Raw genomic sequence first — 27,155 nt, 5'->3', positions numbered from 1 at the left:
TGCCAAAAGTATTGGGCCAGCCCTCCAAATCATGTGATTCAGGTGTTCCAATCACCTCCATGGCCACAGGTGTATAAAATCAAGCCCCTAGGCATGCAGACTGCTTCTACAAACATTGGTGAAAGAATGGGTCGCTCTCAGGAACTCAGTGACTCCAAGCGTGGTCCCGGGATAGGTTGCCACCTGTGCAATAAGTCCATCCGTGACATTTCCTGGCTACTAAATATTCCACGCTCAAGTGTTAGTGGGATTATAACAAAGTGGAAGCAACTGGGAACAACAGCAACTCCGCCACCAAGTGGTAGGCCACGAAAAATGACAGAGCGGGGACAGCGTATGCTGAAGCGCACAGTGCTCAGAAGTCACCAGCTTTCTGCAAAGTCAATAGCTAAAGACCTCCAAACTTGGTGTGGCCTTTAGATTAGCACAACAGTGTGTAGAGAGCTTCATGGAATGGGTTTCCATGGCCGAGTGGCTGCATCCAAGCCTTACATCACCAAGTGCAATGCAAAGTGTCGGATGTAGTGGTGTAAAGCACACTGCCACTGGACTCTAGAGCAATGGAGACGTGTTCTCTGCAGTGACCAATCACGCTTCTATGTCTGGCAATCCGATGGACATGTCTGGGTTTGGCGGTTGCCCTCCTGGCAATGGTACATGTCTGACTGCATTGTGCCAATTGTAAAGTTTGGTGTTGGGGGGATTATGGTGTGGGGTTGTTTTTCAGGGGTTGGGCTTGGCCCCTTATTTCCAGTGAAGGTGTCGGAGATCGCCGCGCCGCTGGGCTCGGCGCAGGCGCAGTACACCGCCCTGTACGCGGGCGCCGGGACTTGGCCGACCGCGGCAACCAGGTTCGCGCATGCGCAGTAGAGACCACGGGCGCGCGCCTGGCACCAATGACAGCGCAGGGCGGGATATTTAAACGGCCCTGAGCTGTCATTCAGTGCCTTTTGGTCTCTTGAATCCTGTGTACCTGTGAACCTGTTTAAAGTAAGTTGCTGACCCGGATTGTGCCCTGACCTTGCTGTTTTCTCCTGTTCTTGACCCTTGCTTGCCTGACCTCTCTCCTGAATACCCCCTATTGGATCTGACCTGCTGTTGCTGACCTGGCGTGTGACCCGACTATTCTTTGCCCGCTGCTCTGTACCGCACCGTCCCGATAGTTACCGACTCGGCTTGTATGACCTTGCACTTGCTCAGCCATCCATCCATCCATCCGTCCCTCTCAACGGGGTCTCCAGACCTCCTCATACCTGGCTCTCTCCCGTGGGAGCCCCTGGCGAATACCCCTACCACTGACGGGCGTCCTCAGTACTCACGACCTGGTCCTGGGGTACTCCAAGTCCATCCCCACCATCAGGGGCCCTGGTGAACAAGTACTCTGGGGCTTAGACTCCGTGCGCTGGGAACATCCGATCAGTGGAGTGCTAGTGGTACCGCCGGGCGGTCCCTTACAGAAGGGCTCCTAAGGCGTCAGCATACCAAGACATTTTGGACAATTTCATGCTCCCAACTTTATGGGAACAGTTTGGGGATGGCCCCTTCCTGTTCCAACATGACTGCACACCAGTGCACAAAGCAAGGTCCATAAAGACATGGAGGAGCCAGTTTGGGGTGGAGGAACTTGACTGGCCTGCACAGAGTCCTGACCTCAACCTGATAGAACACCATTGGGATGAATTAGAGTGGAGACTGCGAGCCAGGCCTTCTCGTCCGACATCAGTGCCTGTCCTCACAAATGCACTTCTGGAAGAATGGTCAAACATTCCCATAGACACCCTCCTAAACCTTGTGGACGGCCTTCCCAGAAGAGTTGAAGTTGTTATAGCTGCAAAGTGCGGGGCCAACTCAATATTGAACTCTACGGACTAAGACTGGGATGCCATCAAAGTTAATGTACGTTTAAAGGCAGGTGTTCTAATACATTTGGCAATATAGTATATGTGAACAGGCACCATAGGAAGCAAAGTTTTTTCACGTCATGCTGATTGGATGCAGTTCAAACCACATCCAATCCTTATATATGTGAACGGACACTAAGCCTAGCCCTTAACCCTGACCCTAATATGTGACAGGTTCCTGCACAACTTTTCTGAGAATATGATGCTACTTGAGTGCCAGAAAGTGTAAAGTCACATCAAAGCTGCTTCAAAGTCACACTACATGAACTCAGAACTCTGTCAACTCTGCAAAATGCATAAAAAGCAGAAACAATGCACCAAAGCCACGTGTTACAAAAAAGGAAAATGCTCCAGAAAAAGGCATAAATGTAACCTGCATAGATATGAACCTATCCTACTGCAGGCTCCTATGGGGGTACCGCCACATTGGTATGTGATTAGGATCATACCTGGACTTCAACTAAAATGAAGCCAACCTTGAACTGAAGCAGAAAATTAAAACTTGCATCAGAACAGTCTTAGTTTTCAAAAAATGTAATTTAGATGATCCAAATTCTTTTGTATGTCATGCTCTTCATGACAATCATGACATGGCTTTGCCAGCTAACGCTTAGTGAGAAGAATATTTCATTCAACGTGTGATCAGCATCTGTAAGAAAGGCTAATAATTGTCAGACCGCATGAAGAGGCCATGAGACCCTGTACCTTCAGACTGCCCTTCTTGCAGTACTGGGTCAGAATGCAGACATTGGGGGGCTCAATGGAGACACCAAAAGTAGTGACGAGATTCTCATGTTTCAACTCTCGAATCTGGAGAAAGAAAGCAAAGGCTTTAGAGGATACAGACTTTACAATTCTACTCATATGAGACTCTATCCAACTAAGAATACTGTTGTAACTAACATATCAGAAACAGATTTAAAGAGGACCTGTACTTTGGAAGCTGTGGCCAAAAAGGACAAGTCATAAGAAATGCCTATAGGCCTCCTCAGGACTGCTATTAGAAACCACGGGGCCCCATGCAGACAACCTGACAGGACCCCCCCCCCCCCCTCAAACAAAAAAACAAAAAAACAGTTTACTATGCTTCTGTTATGAATGAAAACAGTGAGGGACTGGTACCAATCACTCATTGTGTTCATCCAGAAAATGAAGGGGCTGGTAAATGTAACATAGAGGACCCTTCCCCAACTCTCCATCCTGAAGGATCCTATTGTGTGCTGGTAGCTGCTGGTAGGAAGAAGCAGCACTGTGGGGGCACACAGGAGGGCCTGCGTAGCAGGGGAAATGTATGATACATAGGGAGGGTGATAGGTGCACCAGGGGGGAAATTATTGGAACCGATCCCCTATATGGCTCTCTCTGCAGCAGCTGAAGCCCAGTGGGAGGGAGAGGAGAAGCCAGATTTCAGTTGCTGCAGAGAGAGCCATACAGGGTATTGGTTCCAGTAATTGCCCCCCAGCCATGCCGATCACCTTCTCTGCCCACATCTAATTCACCCAGCTGCCTGGGCCCCCCCAGCTGGCCAGGGCCCCATACAGGAGGACTGGTGGTACCCCCTTATCCACAGCCATGGGCCTCCTACAGTCAATCTTTTAACCATTACTGACTAATCATAACTTGTGGAGGAGGACATATTGATAGAGGCAGGCCTTTATTTCTTTGGTCAGAGCTGCTACTCTACCACCCATCTCTTCCAATTACTGGTGCTCTGATGACTGGTGGGGCTGTAGGCAGGTACAGTTAGTCTTCCCACCTGTAAGTGGCCTTGTGCCAAAGCTGCATGTGAAGAGGGGTCTCCAAGTGAATTGGTCTCTTAGGGATTCTGTCCAGTGCTTTGAGACGAAGTTGACACAACTCTTAGGAAACTCTGCGTCCATTTTGGATGAGGGAATGCTTTAAATAAGGGAATCCATGTTACTTAGGCATGCTTTGGGTGAGTGGTTGTACAGGGACAGAAATCCACTATAGAGGGTCAGTACTTAGCATAGAGAACAGTTCCAGTTGAGCAGGGAAAGCTCAGTTAAGGCTCCCTCAACACTGCATTCACTCTGGAGACCAGTATGGGAATGTGTAGCCAGTGCAGATTGTTGAAATAACTCCTCAGGTATTCCTTCAAAGAACACTACCCCCCAGTAACTGAAGCTGTCCTCCAGTAACACATCAGGATCAGGGGCGGACTGACAACTCATGGGGCCCCCGGGCAATAATGGATCATGGGGCGCTGTGTGTCCTTGCCCAAACTCAAAAAAGCCTATGAAAAAGGTACCAGGGGCTTCTCATGGGGCCCCCTACTGACCCCTGGCCCTCGGGCAGTGCCCGAGTTTCCAAATGGTCAGTCCGCCCCTGATCGGGGTTGACTTACTAAAACTAGAGTGCAAAATCTGGTACAGCTCTGCATGATAGCCAATCAACTTCGAACTTCAGCTTGTTGTTTTGAGTGCAACTGCAGTCATGATCCCGGTATCTTTTTTTTTTAGGGTCGGCAAAGGTCTACAATGTATAGATGATCCCAGCAGCTAAATAGCCACTGGATTGCTTTTATGGGTGGTGGGAGGGGTCAACATCCAAACCCCCTCCCTTCCCGGCCACCTGCCCCAGTACCTCTCTGGGCTCTCCCATACGATTGGGGAGCCCAGCACTGAAGCTGATGGTTCCACCGACTGGTCATAGAGCTGATCAGGGATTGGAACCCCGTTTGAGCAGAATGTAAACAATCCATTTTTGGATTGGGAAGGCATTTATTCAAACCGATCTTGGTTTGATTGGATACTCTAAAAGGTAGATGAGAGACCTGGGGTCTAATAGACCCCAGATGTCTCAGTAAAGAGGACCTGTCATGATTTATTGCTATTACAGGGGATATTTACATTCCTTGTGATAGCAATAAAAGTAATTTTAAAAAAAACGAAAGAGACAATGTAAAAAACTATTTTTACAGTCCTTAAAGTACATAAAGTCTGCAACCCACTTCACATATACTGTGCTCTTATTGTGATAGCTCATATATCCAATTACATGCGTGCTTGCCGTGTATGCTCCTGAAGAACATGTGTATTTCACCAATGCGATCCACCACCTCTCAGAGACTTTATGCACTTTGAGGACAGGAGTTGTTTATTAATTATTCACAAATTTATTCTTATATGTCTCTTGTGACACATTTATAAGATTTTAAGTGGTATTGTGTTATTTATTTGACATATTGAGGTTAAATTATGTGAATTTATTTTGTTGCATTGTACTTTGGGGGTTTATATCACATAAAATAAATATTTAAAAAAAAATGTAAGTGCCCCAGTCCCACCATGCTCACGCGCAATTGCGAATGCATGCGTTGGTACGTAAATGGCAATCGCACCACACATGTGATTCTAGTACCAGTCCTCCTGCGTAACTGTAAACTGTTAACCTGTAAAGCCTTTTGAAGCATTGCCTATGGATAATATAATGTAGGTAATTTGCTGCCGTGTGCAATTTTAAAGCATGACATGTTTGGTATCTGTTTTCTTTGTGTGACTTCATCTTTTATGTTTTACGAAATAATTGGGTATTATATTATGTTTTTGTGCACTGAAATTCATTAAAGTGTATTTTTTCCCAAAAAATTGCAATTTAGGCCCTATGGATAATATAATGTACGTAATTTGTCGTCATGTGCAATTTTAAAGCATGACATGTTTGGTATCTGTTTTCTTTTGTGACTTTATCTTTTATATTTTATGAAATAATTGGGTATTTAATTAATTTTAATGCACAAAATCATAATATAATACCCAATTATTTCGTAAAATATAAAAGATGAAGTCACAAAAGGCAACAGATACCAAACATGTCATGCTTTAAAATTGCACGACGACAAATTAAGTACAGTATATTATCCATAGGGCCTAAATTGCAATTTTTTGGGAAAAAATACACTTTAATTAATTTTAATGCACAAAAACATAATATAAGTGCATTTTTTCCCAAAAAATTGCAATTTAGGCCCTCTGTGTAAAAATATATATATAATGTTTGACGGTTCTAATTGATTTTCTAGCAAAAAAAAAAAAAATACCGTTACAGGCTACAGAGAAGGAGTGCCTAGGCACAGGAATTGCACTACTGGAGGACTTCAAACACAAAAGGTAGATTTTTTACATTTGTTATTAACATGGGGAGGTCAGCATTGAAAGTATTTTTCTCATGAAAGTTTCAGGAATACTCACCATGCGGAACTCCTTTAGCACCGATGGCTTCTTCACTCGTAAAGATGCTGTTTGGTCAGTGAGGATCTTAATGGCCACGTTACTACCCTAAAAAAAAACCCCATATATTAGTATAGTAGATTAAAAAAACCTTAATCGCCACATGCCAAAGAAAAGCACATTACATGGTGGGTGTGACTTTCAAACATTAAAAAATTATATACTCCCGCAAAAATGTAAAGAAGAGTCAGGGCTGTCTTAATGCATGGGCACTGCCCAGGGGCCCCAGGTGATAAAAGATAAAGATAAAAGTTCATTACTATTAACCAGTTGTGGACGTTGGACATGCTACATCAAAAGTAAAAAAAAATGTCTTTATTATTTAAATATAGTTTGTTCCTATTTAACTCATTATTAACCCATTGTTTAAGCCTTTATTTCATTCCCTGTAGGAAATATTAATGGTAATGTAATTTTAATTGGGACAGATTATAGAATAAAACGTATACTTTTTATCAACAGTAACACTTTTTCTAAAAACTAACACTGACATTTCTAGTTATATTAAAGCAGAACTACACTGTATCTGAGCACCACAAACCAAAAGCGCTATTTAATTTAATTATTGTGCAGTCCTATAGCACAAATACTGCGCAAAATAATATATACTGTATATATAAAAAGGATTTAGCATTTCCGGGTAGATGGCATTGGCGGCTATTATTATTATTATTATACAGGATTTATACAGCGCCAACAGTTTTCTCAGTGCTTTACAATATAAATTGTAATTGGCTATGGCTGTCGATCACTGGCTACCGGCCGGGGATTCCCAGCCGGCACCCAGCGATCGCCAAAGGACACTGACAGGGGAGATGTCTGTATGTAAACAATACAGATCTCTCCCCTGTCAGCTCCAGCATGCTTTGCATAACTGAAGAAATTTAAAAATTGTCCAAAACAAGCAAATATGATATACTTTTCTATCTATTTACTAATGCTAGTAGCAAAAGGATTCAGAATAGTCTATGTTGATTGAGAGAAAGTTCCAGTTTAAAAAATAAAATCATTTTTGCAAAATAATAAAGAGGCTGACCAGGGGCGGACTGACCATTTGGAAACTCGGGCACTGCCCGAGGGCCCGGGGTCAGTAGGGAGCCCCATGAGATGCCCCTGGTACCTTTTTCATAGGCTTTTTTGAGTTTAGGCAAGGACACAGGGGCCCCATGATCCCCTATTGCCCAGGGGCCCCATGAGTTGTCAGTCCGCCCCTGGGGCAGACCTATCAGACATCCACCCATCCCTCATTCATAGATCCTGTGTCACTCATAGAAGCTGTAGTACTGGCTTCTTTGAATGGTGAATCTGGCAGAAAAGGGCAAGCATAGTCAAGCTCCCTTGATGAGAGCTCCTGACAATCTTTTAGCTGTATTAAACCCCACCATACTGGAAGATTACCGCAGCAGGGGTAGGAGTACAGGGGGGGGGGGGGCAAAGGGGCATTACCAAGGAGGATTATTACTGAAAGGAGAAGAATAACATAAGGGACACATCATATTACCTGTAATTTATGTCCCTTGTGCTGATTTTTCTATTTGTGTTTTTGGCTGCACTTTGGCTTTAACTATGGTTGGGTAGGGGGAGCAATACAGATTTTTCAAAGGATTTGAAATATTAAAGATGATCTGTCACTATATCTATACACTGAACTTTATTACTAACAAAGCCATTTGTATAAAAGGTTAAAACTTATTTTTGTCATGTTCTTCATGGGAGGTTTCAATCACATTAGCCTAACCCCTGTAAAACTATGCTGTACTCTGGAATCTATGCACAGAAAACATTCCCCACCCCCAAAAAACTGTTTTGGTTGGATGGGATGTCGGTACCTGATAGAGACCAATGGTGGTATAGACAACCTCTTTTCCTTGCTTGTCTGTGAAGCCACAGCTCTGGTTGCTGGAGATGACAGCACTGGAGCCAAAACTCCCCAACTTCTTTGATGCTGTCGGCGTACTGGAGGGCGATTCCCCAGGATTGGCCTAAGAAAAGAGTCATAGCAAAAACAGTATGATCTACTTATATCAGCTACTGTGGGAAAACATGTTCTAGAGTAGAAGGCCATTCTCTAACAATCTATTAATCGTTTCATATTATTAGAATATAGGTTGGAGGATTCCGCATTGCTGAATGACTCTGCTCCTTCCTCTAAGTCTCCTTCCCTGAAATACTCTTCTCTGTTGGAGGACTCTGCTCCTTCCTCTATCTAAAACTCCTCTCCTGAAATACTCTGCTCTATTGGAGGACTCTGCTCCTCCCTCTATCTAACTCTCCTCTCTTGAAATACATTGCACTGCTGGAGGACTCTGCTCCTTCCTCTATCTAACTCTCCTCTCCTGAAATACTCTGCTCTATTGGAGGACTCTGCTCCTCCCTCTATCTAACACTCCTCTCCTGAAATACTCTTCTCTGTTGAAGGACTCTGCTCCTTCCTCTTTCTAACTCTCCTCTCTTGAAATACACTGTACTGCAGGAGGAGTCTGCTGATTCCTCTGTCTAACTCTCCTCTCCTGAAATACATTGCAGTGCCGTAGGACTCTGCTCCTTCCTCTATCTAAGTCTCCTCTCTTGAAATACGCTGTACTGCAGGAGGAGTCTACTCCTTCCTCTAACTCTCCTCTCTTCAAACATACTTCTCTGTTGGAGGACTCTGCTCCTTCCTCTATCTAACTCTCCTCTCTTGAAATACTCTTCTCTGTTGGAAGACTTCTGCCTTCTTCCTGAGCATCTGGGGCGCAGGGCGATTTGAGGCCTACCGTGGTGTGTGAAGCCGCGGTGTTTCCTAAATCCGCGGCCGGAGCGGATCACCGCCGCGGACGGATCGCCGCACAGCCGGATCACTGGCCTGTATATCCAACCCTGGCATAAAGGTCAGTCCTTGAGATAGGTGGGGGGGACCCCCCCCGAACCTCCTGGTGGCCCTGTGGATCGTATCATATCCCTGCAGGATCCCAGTGTGACCCCAGGGATCTGAGATACTGCAGCAGCTGCACTGGATGGATTTATTTATAACCCTCTCCACAAGTGGATAAATCAGAGGTCTCAGGGATACCTTTTGGTAGCCTCTATACAGTTTGCACTCCCGGCCTAGTGATTATAACCATCTACATTTCACTGGCTCCAGCATCTAGTGAATCTTCTGTGAACACCTCCCCGGTGGGGGACGCGCACACGAGCTAGGGGGAAAATGCCAGAGCTACCTCCCTGTGCCGTGCCACCGTGACAATTTCCTCGGTCATTAGGCTTCTACACCCTAACGTATCACTTCAATAACCTGACAACGTTTTGGAGTCCTGTGGACTACTCCCTGCAATGCATCGCACTCCCCGCACTAAACCCAAACATCGGGCCCAACAGCACTTCCCTTCACAGGGCCACGTCGCTAAGCTGATACCTAACCCGCCTGAGCCGGATGACAATACCCAGCTTCCAGGTGACCCTGAGTCAGATGGCGATAGTCAGCGGCAATTTCCATCAGGGATGGCAGATTCTTTGGAACACAATCCCGAAGCCCTGCTACACAAATTCCGTGCTATAGTGCGAGAGGAGATTACAACAGCCTCGCGTAAATTGTCTTCTGATTTGGCAAAGGGCCTAAAGGAGTTGGGCCTTCGCGCCCATCAATTGGAGCAGCGTATGGATCTGGCGACTACAGTCTTGGAAGGTCATGAACAGGAAGTTGAGGACCTACATGCTCAACTGGATTCTTTAAAAGATAAGCTGGAGGATGCCGAGAATAGAGCACGCAGGGATAACCTCCGCATCCGCGGAATTCCAGAGGCAATCACCGATTTACAGGGTACTGCCACTGCTCTTTTCCAGGAATTGGCTCCTGAAATTCCCATGGAGCGCTTGGAGTTCGACCGTATCCATAGAGCTTTAGCACCCAAGCCCATGGAGGGGCCTCCCAGGGACATTATTATTAAATTCCACTTTTATCGCACTAAAGAACGTCTACTGCAGGCGGCTCGGAATCGTTTGGTTCTGGAATTTCAGGGTCACTCTGTTCATCTGTTTGCGGATTTGTCCCCAGTCACGATTGCCAAACGTCGTACCTTAAAACCCTATCTTAAAATTCTTCAAGTGGCTGATATAAAGTACAGATGGGGCTTCCCTTTCAAGCTCTTCTTCTCCTTTCAAGGTCGCCAATTCCAGGCCTCTTCACCAGCGGATCTTCGGCACCACTTCAGGGAGCTTAAGCTGGAACTGCCACAATCCCAGAGTGAGGAGATTCCACTCCCTACGCGTCTTCAAAATTCCCAGTCCTCGCGTAAATCTCCTTCTAGTCAAAATGGCCCACAGGCCCTCCAATCTCTACAGGCCCAACGTTTTCAGGAAGTCTCCGCAACTTGATGTTTAGAGGCTGGCCGTCAATATACAGCTTAGTCCTATGTGGATTTTTTCTGCCACCTTCTGGACTTGTTTTTGGATATGTTCAGGGATTATATATCTCCGTGTGTTTTACCTCCTCCAATCTAGAGTAGAGGTTTCTCTTCACTGCACTGACTGGCTGAGATCTCTATAGTCTTGCAAGTTTCGGATTGCTTATTTACGGGTGTATTAGCCTCAGTTGTTTGTATAATATTTTTGTATTTTATATCTATGCCGAGTTGTTCCGGTGGATGGTTGTGTCCCCCACCGAGCTGGCTAGCGGTCTGGTCTTTTGTCCCGCCCGCTACCTAGCCCTTATGTGGGTGTTTTACCCACAATGGATAATTATATTGTTTAAATCAATCTCCATGTTACACAGGTATCTTGCGTGTATATCAGATGTCTTAATGTCTTTTCTTTTCTTTTTCGTCTCTTTCTCTTTGTCCTTTGTCATGTGTGTTTTGTGTTTTTGTAAATTTTTTTCCAGGGCTCCCGGGGACCGCAGTGGATTTACTCTTCCTTTTTTTAGACCACCATGTCGTTGAACTGGTTATCACTGAATGTCCAGGGGATGAACTCTCCACAGAAACGGGTAAAGATATTTAAGTTTCTCCGGGCTCGCCAAGTTGACATTGCTTGTTTGCAGGAAACTCACTTTTCCACTAATTCTGCCCCAAAATATTTTGATGCACGTTACCCTCAGATATTTCAAGCTAATGGCCCTACTAAACAGAGAGGCGTATTGGTCGCCTTTCATAGTAAAACTCCATTTGTCTGTGTGAGGCGTATTGCTGATCCCAATGGCAGATACCTTCTGCTCCAGGGCACGATTCATGGAATAGATGTTACTATACTGTCCTACTATGCTCCTAACGTTAACCCTGGGCCTTTTCTGTCACACTTATGTTCTCTTCTGGCTACACACCAAAGGGGCACGCTTTTGATGGCAGGGGACTCAAATCTAGTACTAAACCCTGCATTAGATAAATATCCAGCAGAGCGCTCTGACCCTTCCGCATCAGCGAAGTCCTTTGTACGCATGTTAAGTACCCATGATCTGGTGGATTTATGGCGTGAATTTCATCCTCGGGGGAAAGACTACACTTATTATTCACAATCTCATCATTCTCATTCCAGAATTGACCATGCATTCGTTTCCCGTAAACACCTCCCTTTGGTTCGCTCTATTTCAATTTTAACGGTTCCATGGTCAGATCATGAGCCTATTTTGGTAGTCTGCCGATCTCTCCTATGTAGGCCGGCCTCCTCATCGTGGATAATGAATGACTCCTTGCTTTCGCTGATGGAGATTCAGACGGAACTACATCGCAAGCCTCAGGAATATTTTCAATTAAATTCGGGTTCTGTCTCTTCTTCGGTAACATTATGGGAAGCATACAAAGCGGTTCTTAGGGGTCATATTATCCACATAGCTTCGAGGCGAAAAAAGGAAAGACAGTTTAAACAACGTCAGTTGGAATCGAGGTTAGCTTCTGTGTCGGCCCAATTTAAACAGTCACCTTCCCCGTCGAATCGTAGACTGTTGGATCAGGCTCGTTTAGAATTGGATCTGTGCTTAACAGATGAGGCTGAGCGCTCCTTACGTTGGACTCGCCAGAAATGGTATAGCAAAGCAAACAAACCAGACTCTATGTTGGCCCGTAGATTACGTTCTTTCGCGCAACATCCCAAACCGATATCTCTACGCACTCGCCACAATACTCTTCCGAGCAACCCTGTAGCGGTCTTGAAGGAGTTCCGGCACCGACTAGCTAAACTCTACTATGATCCCACTCGGGCTGACCCTCAGTCCATTTCTGACTTTTTAGCACGCCTACCCTTGCCTACTTTAACGCCGGCCCATAAGGATTTAATGGACCGTAATATCCAAATATCTGAGGTTTTGCAATGCATAGCAGACCTGAAAACGGGCAAACGTCCAGGTCCTGACGGCTATACAGCGCTATACTATAAGAAATTAGCTGATGTGCTCGCTCCCCACCTTGCCGCTATGTTTAACGCGGTGAAGGGAGGTTCGAATTTTTCCCCGGACTCCTTAACTGCTAATGTGGTTATGATCCCTAAACCGGATCGAGACCACTCTTCTTGGGCGAATTATAGGCCTATTTCTCTTATCAATATCGACATGAAGATTCTTACCAAGATCTTGGCTAATCGATTGAATTCCTTCCTTTCTCGTTTGATCAAAAAGGACCAGGTGGGATTTGTTCCCCACAGGCAGGCTGGAGATGCTATCAGACGTATTTTACAATTGCAACATTTGGCCCATACTCATAAACTCGATATGATGCTCTTATCCTTAGACATCAATAAGGCCTTCGACACTTTATCCTGGCCGTATCTCCTATCGGTCCTTCACCGCTTTGGCTTTGGCCATTCCTTCTTACGATGGATCTCTTCGCTATACACATCTCCTCAAGCGAAGCTTAGATATTACGGATTCGAGTCTTCTTTGTTCTCGGTTGCCAGAGGCACTAGACAAGGCTGCCCGCTTTCCCCTTTACTTTTTATCTTAGCCTTGGAACCGTTGGCTGAAGCCATCCGTTTACATCCTGATATTAAGGGGATTGATGTGGCGGGCTCCCAACATAAATTGTCTTTGTTTGCAGATGACATATTATTGTCAATCTCGAACCCGGGGATTACTCTGCCCAATTTGCTCGCAGTCCTCGATTCCTTTGCAACCCTTTCAGGTTTACATGTCAACCCAGCAAAATCAAGAGCTATGTCAGTTACCCTCTCACCATCACTTTTGGTTACTCTGAAGCAAACGTTCCCTTTTCAATGGCTTTCGGCATTACCGTATTTAGGAATTAAGCTTACCCCGACCTATGATGGACTGTATCAGGCTAATTTTCCTACTGGTTTTCATGAGCTGACTGAGTTATTGTCCTCTTGGTCTCATTTCCCGCTGTCAGGGTTCGGCAGAATTAATGCAATCCGTATGACCTATCTCCAAAAACTACTTTACTTATTTCGTGTTTTGCCAGTTCCAGTACCTTCGCATATATTGCGTATCCATCAGCGAAAACTTCTATCCTTTATCTGGAGCTCCTCTCGACCCAGAATTAGCAAACATATCTTATTCGCGCGACGGAGTGCGGGCGGGTTATCGGTTCCGAATCTCCAGTCTTATTATTTGGCGGCTAACATTGCCCCCTTGGCTCATGTTCATGCATCTCATCACTTCCCTCTGTGGGCTGTTGTAGATATGATGGACTCTCACCCAATACCGCTCTCCTCCTTGCCATGGCTTCCTCCTTCTCAACGTCCATCTACCCTTAGTCCAACGCTGACGTTATCGCTACGTCTTTGGGATTCTATCAAATACTCCGCTGGCCTTATCTCTCCTCACCTGCCGCTGTTACGTCTATTACATAACCCATTATTCCCTCCGGGTAGGGATAATCCTAGACAGTTTGCATGGTGGCAGGCGCATGGTTTTTATGATGTTCACTCACTTCTATCTCCCACTAGAATAATTACCTTTGACGCTCTGCGCTCTTCTTATAATATCCCCCTTCGAGAACATTTTGGTTACCTTCAACTTCATCACTTCCTGAAAACACTGATACGTACGCATTCGGGACCTTATCGTCTGTCCCCTTTTGAAAGCCAGTGCAGACATAGACCTCATGCCCCGGGTTTGATCTCTTTGATTTATTCTTCCATTATATCTTATAGAACCCCTCCGGTTCGTTCTTATCATCTGCGTTGGCAGTCTGAATTAGGGGGGACCCTAGATCAACAGGACTGGCAGAACATGACCCAAACAATATCTAAATGTTCTAGGAATGTCATTATCCTTGAGAATGCCTACAAAATTCTATACCGATGTCATTATACGCCTGCTCGCCTAGCTAGTTTTATCCCTACATATTCCCCAGTCTGTTTTCGGGGTTGCCAACAATTGGGCACCATGGCCCACATATGGTGGACCTGCCCTAAAGTAAGTAGATTATGGATTAGGGTGTACGCCCTTCTCCGCACTATTCTTCACACAGATATCAAGCGTGATCCGTATGAAGCGCTTCTATTTAAACCATTGGAGGGTCTTCTCCGTTCTGAACGGCAGCTGGCATCACACTTATTTATGGCAACTAAATTGACAATTGCAAGGGCTTGGAAGACTCCTGTCCTTAGTTTTGAGGCTGTCAAAAACCGGATGAATTTCATCATGGTTAATGAAAAATTGACGGCCATATTGTTAGATACCCATACACAATTTTTGCAGATATGGCGCCCCTGGTTGGATGTAGCTCAACCCTCGAGATTCGACCAATCCCTCCTGTCGATATGAGGTTGGATTTTGCTGTGATCCCCTTGGAGCCCCAATTTACCCCCTTCCCCCTTTTTTTTTTTTGTTGTTGTTTGTGATGTCCGTGTCTCTCTACTGTATGTCTTTTCCTATCCTGCCGTTCAATTTGTCCTTAAATATATTTTACGGATTGTGCTTGTTGTTTTCTGCGCTACATCCGCAATACACTCTCTAGGTTGAACAATTTTTTGGAGAAGCCTCTTCTTGGGCCTCTCCTGTTTTCTATAATGTTGATGTAGCTAAAACTCTCTCTGGAGTTTACATTATCATTGACCCACAAAGGTTTGTTAATCATTTCCTTATAACCCCTTCCTCCACCTATTCCTACAAGGCTCCTATGTAAACTTTTCAGCTTCTGCCTTTATTGATGCTTGCCTTGACCAAGTTCCTCGTCCTTTAATATGCTCCATAATTGTTGGTCTTTGAATTTATGCTCCGAATGTCTGTTTATTTTTTGCTAACTATTCAATAAAGCTCTTTGTAAAAGAAATACTCTGCACTGCTGGAGGACTCTACTCCTTCCTCTATAACCTCTCCTGAAATACTCTGCACTGCTGGAGGACTTTGCTCCTTCCTCTATCTAACTCTCCTCTCTTGAAATACTCTGCACTGCTGGAGGACTTTGCTCCTTCCTCTATCTAACTCTCCTCTCTTGAAATACTCTGCACTGCTGGAGGACTCTGCTCCTTCCTCTATCTAACTCTCCTCTCCTGAAATATTTCGAACTGCTGGAGGACTCTGCTCCTTCCTCTATAACCTCTCCTGAAATACTCTGCACTGCTGGAGGACTCTGCTCCTTCCTCTATAACCTCTCCTGAAATACTCTGCACTGCTGGAGGAATCCGCTCCTTCCTCTATAACCTCTCCTGAAATACTCTGCACTGCTGGAGGACTCTGCTCCTTCCTCTATAACCTCTCCTGAAATACTCTGCACTGCTGGAGGACTCTACTCCTTCCTCTATAACTCTCCTTTTCTGGAATACTCTGCTCTGCTGGAGGTCATCATACCTTGTTGTCCTTCGGAATTGAAATGTCTTCATAGTTAATCTGCCACCAGGTGTCATCATCATTCTGCTTTTTAAGTTTTCCTTTCTGAAATAAGAGTAATAAGACAAACAAAGCTCCTCCCACAGCGCACACAACGAAGGTGGCAATCAGAGCGATCACAGGGGTGTCTGCCAAAAAGTTAAATAATGTAACATTACTTTTAAAATATTGTTGTTATTATTATTATTATACATTTTTACAGGGCTGTGCAACACATATATAACCAAATAGGAATGACATGTAATACATAACTTGCAGCAAATGGAAAGAGAAACTGGAATTACTGGAAACCTTTTCTGCACAGCAGAGTATTCCAGGAGAGGAGAGTTAGATAGAGGAAGGAGCAGAGTCCTCCAGCAGAGCAGAGTATTTCAGGGGAGGAGAGTTAGATAGAGGAAGGAGCAGAGTCCTCCAGCAGAGCAGAGTATTACAGGGGAGGAGAGTTAGATAGAGGAAGGAGCAGAGTCCTCCAGCAGAGCAGAGTATTTCAGGGGAGGAGAGTTAGATAGAGGAAGGAGCAGAGTCCTCCAGCAGAGCAGAGTATTTCAGAAGAGGAGAGTTAGATAGAGGAAGGAGCAGAGTCATCCAGCAGAGCAGAGGATTTCAGGAGAGGAGAGTTAGATAGAGGAAGGAGCAGAGTCATCCAGCAGAGCAGAGTATTCCAGGAGAGGAGAGTTAGAGAGTAGAGTCTACAGAGCAGTGGGCTCCAAACCGTGGCCTGTGGGCCAGATACGGCCCTTTCCTTGCCTTCATTGGGCCCTTGGGGCACTTCCCTCCTACTGATATGAGGCATTATTCCTCCCACTGACACCAATGGTGAGGCATCAATTATTTTACTGACACCAATGATGGGGCACTAATCCTTCGCTCCCGGGCTCTATCCTAAAAATTGGAAATATTCCCGGATCAGTGGCGGACTGACCATTTGGAAACTCGGGCACTGCCTGAGGGCCCGGGGTCAGTAGGGGGCCCCATGAGATGCCCCTGGTACCTTTTTCATAGGCTTTTTTGAGTTTGGGCAAGGACACAGGGGCCCAAAGATCCCCTATTGCTCGGGGGCCCCATGAGTTGTCAGTCCGCCCCTTTCCTGGATAGCTGTGGCAGCTGGACTGCCTCTTAAACCCGCACTGCCTGCCCAGCCTCTCCGCGGCTGCCAATTCACTACACAGCATGGCTAGTGGGGCGGAGACTAGAGGTCAGGTATCCCATGGCCAGCCTCTCTGCTGCTGCCCATTCACTACACAGCATGGCTGGAGAGCGGAGACTGGGGGTCAGCTGACCTGTGACAAGCTTCTGACCTGTGACAAGCTTGCCATCTGTTCACTTCACAGCATGGCCGGGGTGGACACTAGAAGTCAGCTGACCCGTGACCAGCATCTCTGCAGCTGTTCATTCAGTTCACATCATGGCTGGAGGGCAGAGACTAGAGGTCAGTTGACCTGTGATGATCATGAAGGGGGAGGAGCTGGTAGAGACCCCATTTCATGATCTCGGCATAGGTGTCACTGCTGCAGACACCAAGGAGCTGGAAACAAAGTGAGTACCACTGTCAGTTATAATAGTTGCCATCAATAGTCTCCACTGCAGTCCTGAGATCAGCAGATTAACTTAAATTTCACTGAGCCAGCAGGTAGTGTATAGAGCTCTCCTGACCTTTTCTTCATAGAGCATAATGGAGAAGCCACCTGCCACTTATCCAATCCCCCCAGAACTGCCACTAATTCCACCCTTTCCCTAGCACTGCCATTGATCCAACCCCCCACCCAGCACTGCCACTAAACTTCCCTCCCCCCCAGCACTGCCACTAACCCCCCCCCCAGCACTGTCACTAATTCCATGCTCCTCCCAGCACTGCCACAAATTCCACCCTCCCCCCCAGTACTGCCACTAATTCACTAATTCCACCCCCCCCAGCACTGCCACTAATGCCCCCTTAGCACTGTCACTAATTCCACGCTTCTCCTAACACTGCCAGGAATTCCACCCTCCCCCCCAGTACTACCAGGAATTCCACCTTCCCCCCAGCACTGCCACGAATTCCACCTTTCCCCCAGCACTGCCACTAATTCCACCCCCCAGCACTGCCACTAATTCCATCCTCGCTCCCAGCACTGCCACTAATTCCACCCCCTCAGCACTGCCACGAATTCCACCTTTCCCCCAGCACTGCCACTAATTCCACCCCCCCAGCACTGCCACTAATTACACCCTAGCTCCCAGCACTGCCACTAATTCCACCCCCCCAGCACTGCCACTAATTACCTCCCCCAGTACTGCCACTAATTATACCCCCCCAGCACTGCCACTAATTCCACCTTTACCCCAGCACTGCCGCTAATTACGCCCCCCCAGCACTGCAACTAATTACACCCTCGCTCCCAGCACTGCCACTAATTCCACCCCACCCCACCCCCCAGCACTGCCACTAATTACCTCCCCCAGCACTGCCACTAATTACACCCCCCCAGCACTGCCACTAATTACACCTTTCCCCCAGCACTGCCACTAATTCCACCCCCCCCAGCATTGCCACTAATTCCACCCTCGCTCCCAGCACTGCCAATAATTCAACCCCCCCCAGCACTGCGACTAATTACCTCCCCCAGCACTACCACTAATTCCACCCTTGCTCCCAGCACTGCCACTAATTCCACCCTCGCTCCCAGCACTGCTATATAAAGGAAAATACAGAAGGTAGAAGATCTCACAACCTAATAGGGTACAATAAGTAAGTATAGCACGATGTTAGTATGTAATCCTTCCAGCACACTTACCAATTACCGATACCTTGCACAGCTCATTGGAGAAGCCACAGTCTGGACGGTCCTTAGGGCGAGTCGGTCCAGGCCAGCTGATGTATTGGAAGGCATCTGTAGGACTAACAAATCAAATAATTGATATAGAAAAAAAAAAGTTTGCAAATATTCACCTCCTCTCCTTTTCTGGTGCTGACATCTCCTTGGCTTTTTCAGGGTGAGGGGTCTTCAGCTATCTTCACTGGCCAGCATGGGGTGACGTAACTCCTGCACATGCACACAGGAGTTGATGCATCCCAGCACCTGGTAGATACCAGAATTGTACATCGAGCTGTAGATCAGTTAACTGAAACACTAGTAAGCAGACTTTCCCCAAGGCACTAGGTGGTCTCCAAGGGTGTCTGATGGGTCCCTAAACTGTCCCTCCTTGTAAGGAACCTTTTCCCAAAGCTAAACCTATCTTTCTTACCTGAAACTAACCACACTGGGTGCACCAAAATGACACAACAGGGGCTTTATATAACCTCTCTGTCTCAAAGATGGATGCTGAAACCTTCTCTGTGCAATCCAACACAGGCTCTCCCAAGATGGCGACCAGAGTCCATGGCAGAGGGCACACTGATGCCATGCCTGCCCCATCCCTAGCCAGAGCAAAATTGCCCTGCGAAATGATTTCAATTAAAGCGGAGCTCCACTCAAAAGGGGAAGTTCCACCTTAAGGACTGCTCCCCCCGCCGGGGGGGGGGAGCGGGTACCCGAATTTGACAGGTACCCGCTCCCACTTCTGGTCTGATCGACTAGGCGATCAGAAGCGGAAGGTGTCCTCCCTCCCTGTAGTCTTTTGGGACACGTGACAGGTCCCAGAAGACTACAGGACCATTCATGAAGCGCAGCGCTACTCGCGCATGCGCAGTGGGTACCCGGCTGTGAAGCCGCAAGCTGTCACAGCCGGGTGCCCACACTGAAGATGCCGGCCACCGTGGTGGTGTATGCAATACAAGACGGCCGGTGAAACGGGCTGCGGGGGACACACCATGGGATTGAGGGACAGGTAAGTGGCTGTTTTTTAAAAGTCAGCAGCTACAGTTTTTGTAACTGCTGACTTTTAGTTTTTGACAGCGTGAGTGGAACTCCGCTTTAAGGAACTATATATAGGAGGTGTATCTAGTGGTGAAAAGTTAGAATTATGGGGGAGATTTACTATAAGGCTAGATTCACACCTATGCAGGTTGCGTTTTTTAGATGGTTCTGCATTGCGTTTTTGTGTTTTTGCATCTGCGTTTTTGACACGTTTTGCTTTTTTTTCCTAATTTTTTTTCTTTTTCTTGTTCATAGGAAAATTTAAAATGCAAACTCATCAAAATACAGTAAAAACGCACTACATGCTTTTCTGCTGCGGTTCCATTGAAGTCTATAGAACCAAAAATGCAACTTTTTGTGTTCAAAAAAGTCCCTGACCCTTTCCAAAAAACGCACCGGGTGAAAACGCGGAGATGTGAATGTGTCCCATAGGAAATCATGTTAAATGGACTGTACTGCGTTTCTGCAAAATGCAAAACGCTGCGGAAAACGCTTAAGTGTGAACCTGGGGTAAAGCTGGGTCATACGGAATCTGGTGCAGTTGTGTATGGGAGCCAGGGGCGGACTGACAACTCATGGGGCCCCCGGGCAATAGGGGATCATGGGGCCCCTGTGTCCTTGTCCAAACTCAAAAAAGCCTATGAAAAAGGTACCAGGGGCATCTCATGGGCCCCCTACTGACCCCGGGCCCTCGGGCAGTGTCCGAGCTTCCAAATGGTCAGTCCACCCCTGATGGGAGCCAATCAGCTTCTAACTTCAGTTCAGTTAAGCTTTGGCAATAAAACCTGGAAGCTGATTGGTTTCCATGCAGAAATGCACCAGATTTTGCACTTTGCAGCTTTAGTAAATAAACCCTTACATGCCTAACACCTTGCTACACACTTACCTGATTGTTTTGCGGTAACTGTCATACTGCAGAACCGGGATGAATCGGGACACATTGCCATTCGACTGCAGGTCATATACAGAGTAATCAATGAAACGCTCTCCCTTTTCATCAATGCTCAGCAGGCCAGTGACTCCTGTGTAGCAGAATTACTGATGTAAGCATAGAACCACAAAGATTTACAATTAACTTGTATCATAAAGACATTTTTTTTCCTTTTGGATGGTGTGTGGAAGGTTAGAGCAGGGGGTCCTCAGACTTTTTAAACATGGCCAGTACACTGACCCTCACACTGTTGGGGGCCGGACTATAGTGTGAAAAAAATATGAATAAATTCCTCTGCACACCGCACATAACTTATTTGTAGTACAAAGAAAACAGGAAAAAACAATACAATATTTAAAATGCACTATACACTGTAATACACTGGACACCACAATGCACTGTACACTGTAATACACTGGACACCACAATGCACTATACACTGTAATACACTGGACACCACAATGCACTATACACTGTAATACACTGGACACCACAATGCACTGTACACTGTAATACACTGGACACCGCAATGCACTGTACACTGTAATACACTGGACACCGCAATGCACTATACACTGTAATACACTGGACACCGCAATGCACTATACACTGTAATACACTGGACACCGCAATGCACTATACACTGTAATACACTGGACACCGCAATGCACTATACACTGTAATACACTGGACACCACAATGCATTGTACTCTGTAATACACTGGACACCGCAATGCATTGTACACTGTAATACACTGGACACCGCAATGCATTGTACACTGTAATACACTGGACACCACAATGCACTATACACTGTAATACACTGGACACCACAATGCATTGTACTCTGTAATACACTGGACACCGCAATGCATTGTACTCTGTAATACACTGGACACCACAATGCACTATACACTGTAATACACTGGACACCACAATGCATTGTACTCTGTAATACACTGGACACCACAATGCATTGTACACTGTAATACACTGGACACCACAATGCATTGTACACTGTAATACACTGGACACCACAATGTACTGTACACTGTAATACACTGGACACCACAATGCATTGTACACTGTAATACACTGGACACCACAATGCATTGTACACTGTAATACACTGGACACCACAATGTACTGTACACTGTAATACACTGGACACCACAATGCATTGTACTCTGTAATACACTGGACACCACAATGCATTGTACTCTGTAATACACTGGACACCGCAATGCATTGTACACTGTAATACACTGGACACCACAATGCACTGTACACTGTAATACACTGGACACCGCAATGCATTGTACTCTGTAATACACTGGACACCACAATGCACTGTACACTGTAATACACTGGACACCACAATGCATTCTACACTGTAATACACTGGACACCACAATGCATTGTTCTCTGTAATACACTGGACACCGCAATACATTGTACACTGTAATACACTGGAAACCACAATGCATTGTTTTCTGTAATACACTGGACACCACAATGCACTGTACACTGTAATACACTGGAGACCACAATGCACTGTACACTGTAATACACTGGACACCACAATGCATTCTACACTGTAATACACTGGACACCACAATGCACTGTACACTGTAATACACTGGACACCACAATGCACTGTACACTGTAATACACTGGACACCACAATGCATTCTACACTGTAATACACTGGACACCACAATGCACTGTACACTGTAATACACTGGACACCGCAATGCATTCTACACTGTAATACACTGGACACCACAATGCATTGTTCTCTGTAATACACTGGACACCGCAATACATTGTACACTGTAATACACTGGAAACCACAATGCATTGTTCTCTGTAATACACTGGACACCGCAATGCACTGTACACTGTAATACACTGGACACCACAATGCATTGTACACTGTAATACACTGGACACCACAATGCATTGTACACTGTAATACACTGGACACCACAATGCATTGTACACTGTAATACACTGGACACCGCAATGCATTGTACACTGTAATACACTAGACACCGCAATGCATTGTACTCTGTAACGCACTGGACTCCGCAATGTAATGTACACTGTAACGCACTGGACACCGCAATGCACTGTACACTAATGCACTGGACACCACAATGTACTGTACACTGTAATGCACTGTACACTGTAATGCACTGGACACCACAATGTACTGTACACTGTAATGCACTGGACTCCGCAATGCACTGTACACTAATGCACTGGACACCGCAATGCACTGTACACTGTAATGCACTGGACACCCCAATGCACTGTACACTGCCTGGTGTGCTCTCCTCCTCCTCTCCTGTTGCTCCTATGGCTGCAGCAGGTGAAATCAGGGGGTGAGTCTTCACCAGGCTGCCGCTCTCTGGGTCCTCGCAGCTGATGACCCAGCGAGTAGCCTAGCTATTTGCTGGCTGGCACCATTTTATTTTCTGATTTTTTTTTTCGGCCGGCCCGGCAGGCTGGGTAAATGTCTTTGGCAGGCTGTATCTGGTACGCGGGCCGTTGCTTGAGACCCCGGGTTTAGAGCCTTGGTCAGGTTTTTATTACTCTGTCCCCACTGGGTGGGGAATTTATCTTCTCTATGTGTTCTGGTGACCATTGTCACTGAGACAGCAAGTGATGGGAAATCCAAACACAGTTGTCACCAGAATGAGAAAAAAAGCAGAATTCTTCCTCTTGTTCCACTGACAACTGTCTAAGAGTGAATTCTCTTCTTCTAGACTTCTACCAGCCAGGAAGTGAAGTAAAGTCTCTCCAATGGTACAACAACACTGAAAAAATACTAACAGGGGTTTTAATAATTCTGTACTCTATATAAAACTAAAACCTTAGACACACCTTAATTAATGAGAATAAATTCATGTCCATCTGCGGTGTCACCTGTCTTCTTGCTGAACCACAAAATGGCAACATCACTTTGCTAAGTCCCTATACAACAAGAAGGCAGGTGACACAGGAAGCTGGGAGTAGTGGTGTCACCCTCTAACAGTGTAGCATGACTGATGTGTGTAAATGCCAGTACTAGGTAAACAATATTACAAAACATTGGTTGGTATAATAGATCACTTACACAGTATAGTTGAAATCTGTTTTTATTTTCCATTGGGGGCTTTTATGCCAAAGATTGCATTAAAAATGCATAGTTACATAGTTAGTCTGGCTGAAAAAAGAGAAAGGTCCATCCAGTTCAACCATTACAAAAAAAAAATGTATAATCCTACACCCACAGTTGATCCAGAGGAAGGCAAAAGCATGGTCCAATTTGCTCCAGCAGGGGAAAAAAATCCTTCCTGATCCCCTGAGAGGCAGTCGGATATTCCCTGGATCAACTTTACCTATAAATGTTATATCCAGTTATATTCTCTGCAGGGGTGGACTGACCATTTGGAAACTCGGGCACTGTCCGAGAGCCCGGGGTCAGTAGGGGGCCCCATGAGATGCCCCTGGTACCTTTTTCATAGGCTTTTTTGAGTTTGGGCAAGGACACAGGGGCCCCATGATCCCCTATTGCCCGGGGGCCCCATGAGGTGTCAGTCCACCCCTGATTCTGTGTATCTAGGAAAGAATCCAGGACTTTTTTTTAAAGCAATCCACTGAGATGGCAAGAACCAACTCTTGAGGTAGTCTATTCCACATTTTCACAGCTCTTACTATGAAGAAACCTTTCTGTGTTTGGAGATTACATTTCTTTTCCTCCAGAAGTAAAGAGTGCCCCCTTGTCCTCTGTGATGACCTCAGGGTGAATAACTACACCGAGTTCACTATATGAACCACTGATGTATTTATACATGGAGATCATATCCCCCCTTATGTATTATACATGGAGATCATATCCCCCCCTTATGTATTATACATGGTGATCATATCCCCCCCTTATGTATTATACATGGAGATCATATCCCCCCTTATGTATTATACATGGAGATCATATCCCCCCCTTATGTATTATACATGGTGATCATATCCCCCCTTATGTATTATACATGGAGATCATATCCCCCCTTATGTATTATACATGGAGATCATATCCCCCCTTATGTATTATACATGGTGATCATATCCCCCCTTATGTATTATACATGGAGATCATATCCCCCCCTTATGTATTATACATGGAGAGCATATCCCCCCTTATGTATTATACATGGAGATCATATCCCCCCCCTTATGTATTATACATGGAGATCATATCCCCCCTTATGTATTATACATGGTGATCATATCCCCCCCTTATGTATTATACATGGAGATCATATCCCCCCTTATGTATTATACATGGAGATCATATCCCCCCCTTATGTATTATACATGGTGATCATATCCCCCCTTATGTATTATACATGGAGATCATATCCCCCCTTATGTATTATACATGGAGATCATATCCCCCCTTATGTATTATACATGGTGATCATATCCCCCCTTATGTATTATACATGGAGATCATATCCCCCCCTTATGTATTATACATGGAGAGCATATCCCCCCTTATGTATTATACATGGAGATCATATCCCCCCCCTTATGTATTATACATGGAGATCATATCCCCCCTTATGTATTATACATGGAGATCATATCCCCCCTTATGTATTATACATGGAGATCATATCCCCCTTAATATCCTCTTCTCAAGAGAGAACAAATTCAGTTCCTCTAATCTTTCCTCATAGCTGAGCTCCTCCATGCCTCCTATCAGTTTGAAACTGAATATATTTTGTTTGGGATTGTCCATATGCCCAAAGTCTTGGCATCACATCGGGCAGAAGAAGCAGCAAACTTATGACTCTGCCATTTCTAAACATGCTATGTGGCAGAGAAAAAGCCAATGGCACGGCAATAAAATTCAACCAGGTGTAACTTTGTTTATCGTTCCAGGACATGCAAACCCAAAGCACAGCACCCCCAGGACCCCCCCCCCCCCCATCCCCGGTACCTCCTCCTCTACAATTAGGTCCAGTTTTTATGTCATCAAAATGTAGTTTTCCCAACACACACATTCCTGCACGTGGCTGTAAATGGTGTTTGGGTGCTGTAGTGACCATGGGCTGGGAACCGCAAACAATCCAGAAAGAACAGTGTCACCAGCCCACCAAGGAATCCTCAAACGGGTCCGAAGCTTTATTTAGTGGTGACATAATATCAACAATGGCAACGTTTCGGAGCTACGCAGGGCCCCTTTGGCACCTGCCTGATGAAGGGGCCCTGCTTGGATCCTAAATGTTGCCATATTATGTGACCACTAAATAAATCTTCGGACCCATTTGAGGATTCCTTGGTGTGTTGGTGACCTTTTTCTTTCCAGTTTCTAAGTGAAACACATCAGGAGGAGACGTTGTGTGTGTTTGTCTGGAACAATAATTTATACCTATTTGGTGTGCCATTGGATTTTGCTCTGCTCCTTATTTTGTTTAGAAATTGATTCTTTTCATCCAAAAACTAGGCTGAATTGTAGAGGAGGCACTCCAAGGGGTGACTTTGTGTCTGCATGTCTGGAACAATAAAGTTACACCTGGGTTGAATTTCAATGGCGTGCCTCTGGCTTTTTTGCCTTTGGATTTACTGGTGGTTGGGCTGCTGAGTGGTTTCTGGCACACGTTCATCCAAGAGACTGATCAGATGTAAAGGGGTTGTGAGTGGTCATTGTCCTCACCATATAGCTGTGTGTGGTTGTATCCTCGCAGACTCTGCACCAATGACCTTCCATCCATCACATCCCTGCCTAGCTTCAGATTTATCTTCAATCCCAGCATATACATTAACACCGAATCATGGAGGTAAGCAGCATAGGGGCTCACCTAAAAAGGAAGAACATATCAGACAGGAAATTATAGGATCTTGTTCATGGGGATGAGCAAAAATTCGTTTTTTTATTTACTCAAAATTTTAATGAAAAATAAGATTTCGGTAAAATTAGCCATTTTGGTGCAATGCATTGGAGTTAATGGTGAAGGTAAAATTTAGGTGAAGTTTTGGTGGCCTTTAAGAGTATAATGGTGTTTTAATTGACTGAGGGTTACAGAAGTTCCTATTATCAATCCTGGACCTGTTCTTGAGTGAAAAATGGCTCCTTTGTTTTTTTTTTCAGTGAATAAAAAAAAATACATAACAGCAAAACAGAAAAATTAAAAAATATTTATTTAATTATACATATTATTTATTTATATATTCCTCATATTCCTTGCATTAAAATCATGTTGGAAAGCGCTGAGCAAAATGTTGGCACTATGTAACCAGGGGCGGACTGACAACTCATTTGGAAACTCGGGCACTGCCTGAGGGCCCGGGGTCAGTAGAGGGCCCCATGAGATGCCCCTGGTACCTTTTTCATAGGCTTTTTTGAGTTTGGGCAAGGACACAGGGGCCCCATAATCCCCTATTGCCCGGGGGCCCCATGAGTTGTCAGTCCGCCCCAGACTCTAACTCATC

The 27,155-nt window shown here is 45.5% G+C and overlaps 1 protein-coding gene across 1 annotated transcript in view; it reads right to left on the bottom strand.

Moving 5' to 3' along the window:
* The window catches only part of LOC149446098 (guanylate cyclase 2G-like), an 84,415-nt gene that overhangs the window by 35,776 nt on the left and 21,484 nt on the right, over positions 1–27,155 (bottom strand). Inside the window, exons 5-11 of the mRNA XM_089653028.1 lie at positions 26,380–26,524; positions 20,631–20,766; positions 18,683–18,786; positions 15,870–16,036; positions 7,981–8,133; positions 6,113–6,199; positions 2,607–2,711 (exon numbers count right to left, since the gene is read on the bottom strand). Of these exons, the coding sequence (XP_089509154.1) occupies positions 2,607–2,711; positions 6,113–6,199; positions 7,981–8,133; positions 15,870–16,036; positions 18,683–18,786; positions 20,631–20,766; positions 26,380–26,524 (897 nt within the window). The remainder of the gene's footprint in view (positions 1–2,606; positions 2,712–6,112; positions 6,200–7,980; positions 8,134–15,869; positions 16,037–18,682; positions 18,787–20,630; positions 20,767–26,379; positions 26,525–27,155) is intronic.

Source organism: Staurois parvus, unplaced genomic scaffold (genome assembly GCF_062004578.1).
Source record: "Staurois parvus isolate SC_StPar_1 unplaced genomic scaffold, SC_StPar_1.0 ptg000697l, whole genome shotgun sequence".
In the NCBI taxonomy this organism is placed as follows: domain Eukaryota; kingdom Metazoa; phylum Chordata; class Amphibia; order Anura; family Ranidae; genus Staurois; species Staurois parvus.
The sequence above is the reverse complement of the archived record's forward strand: the minus strand, read 5'-3'. Positions and strand labels throughout refer to the sequence as shown.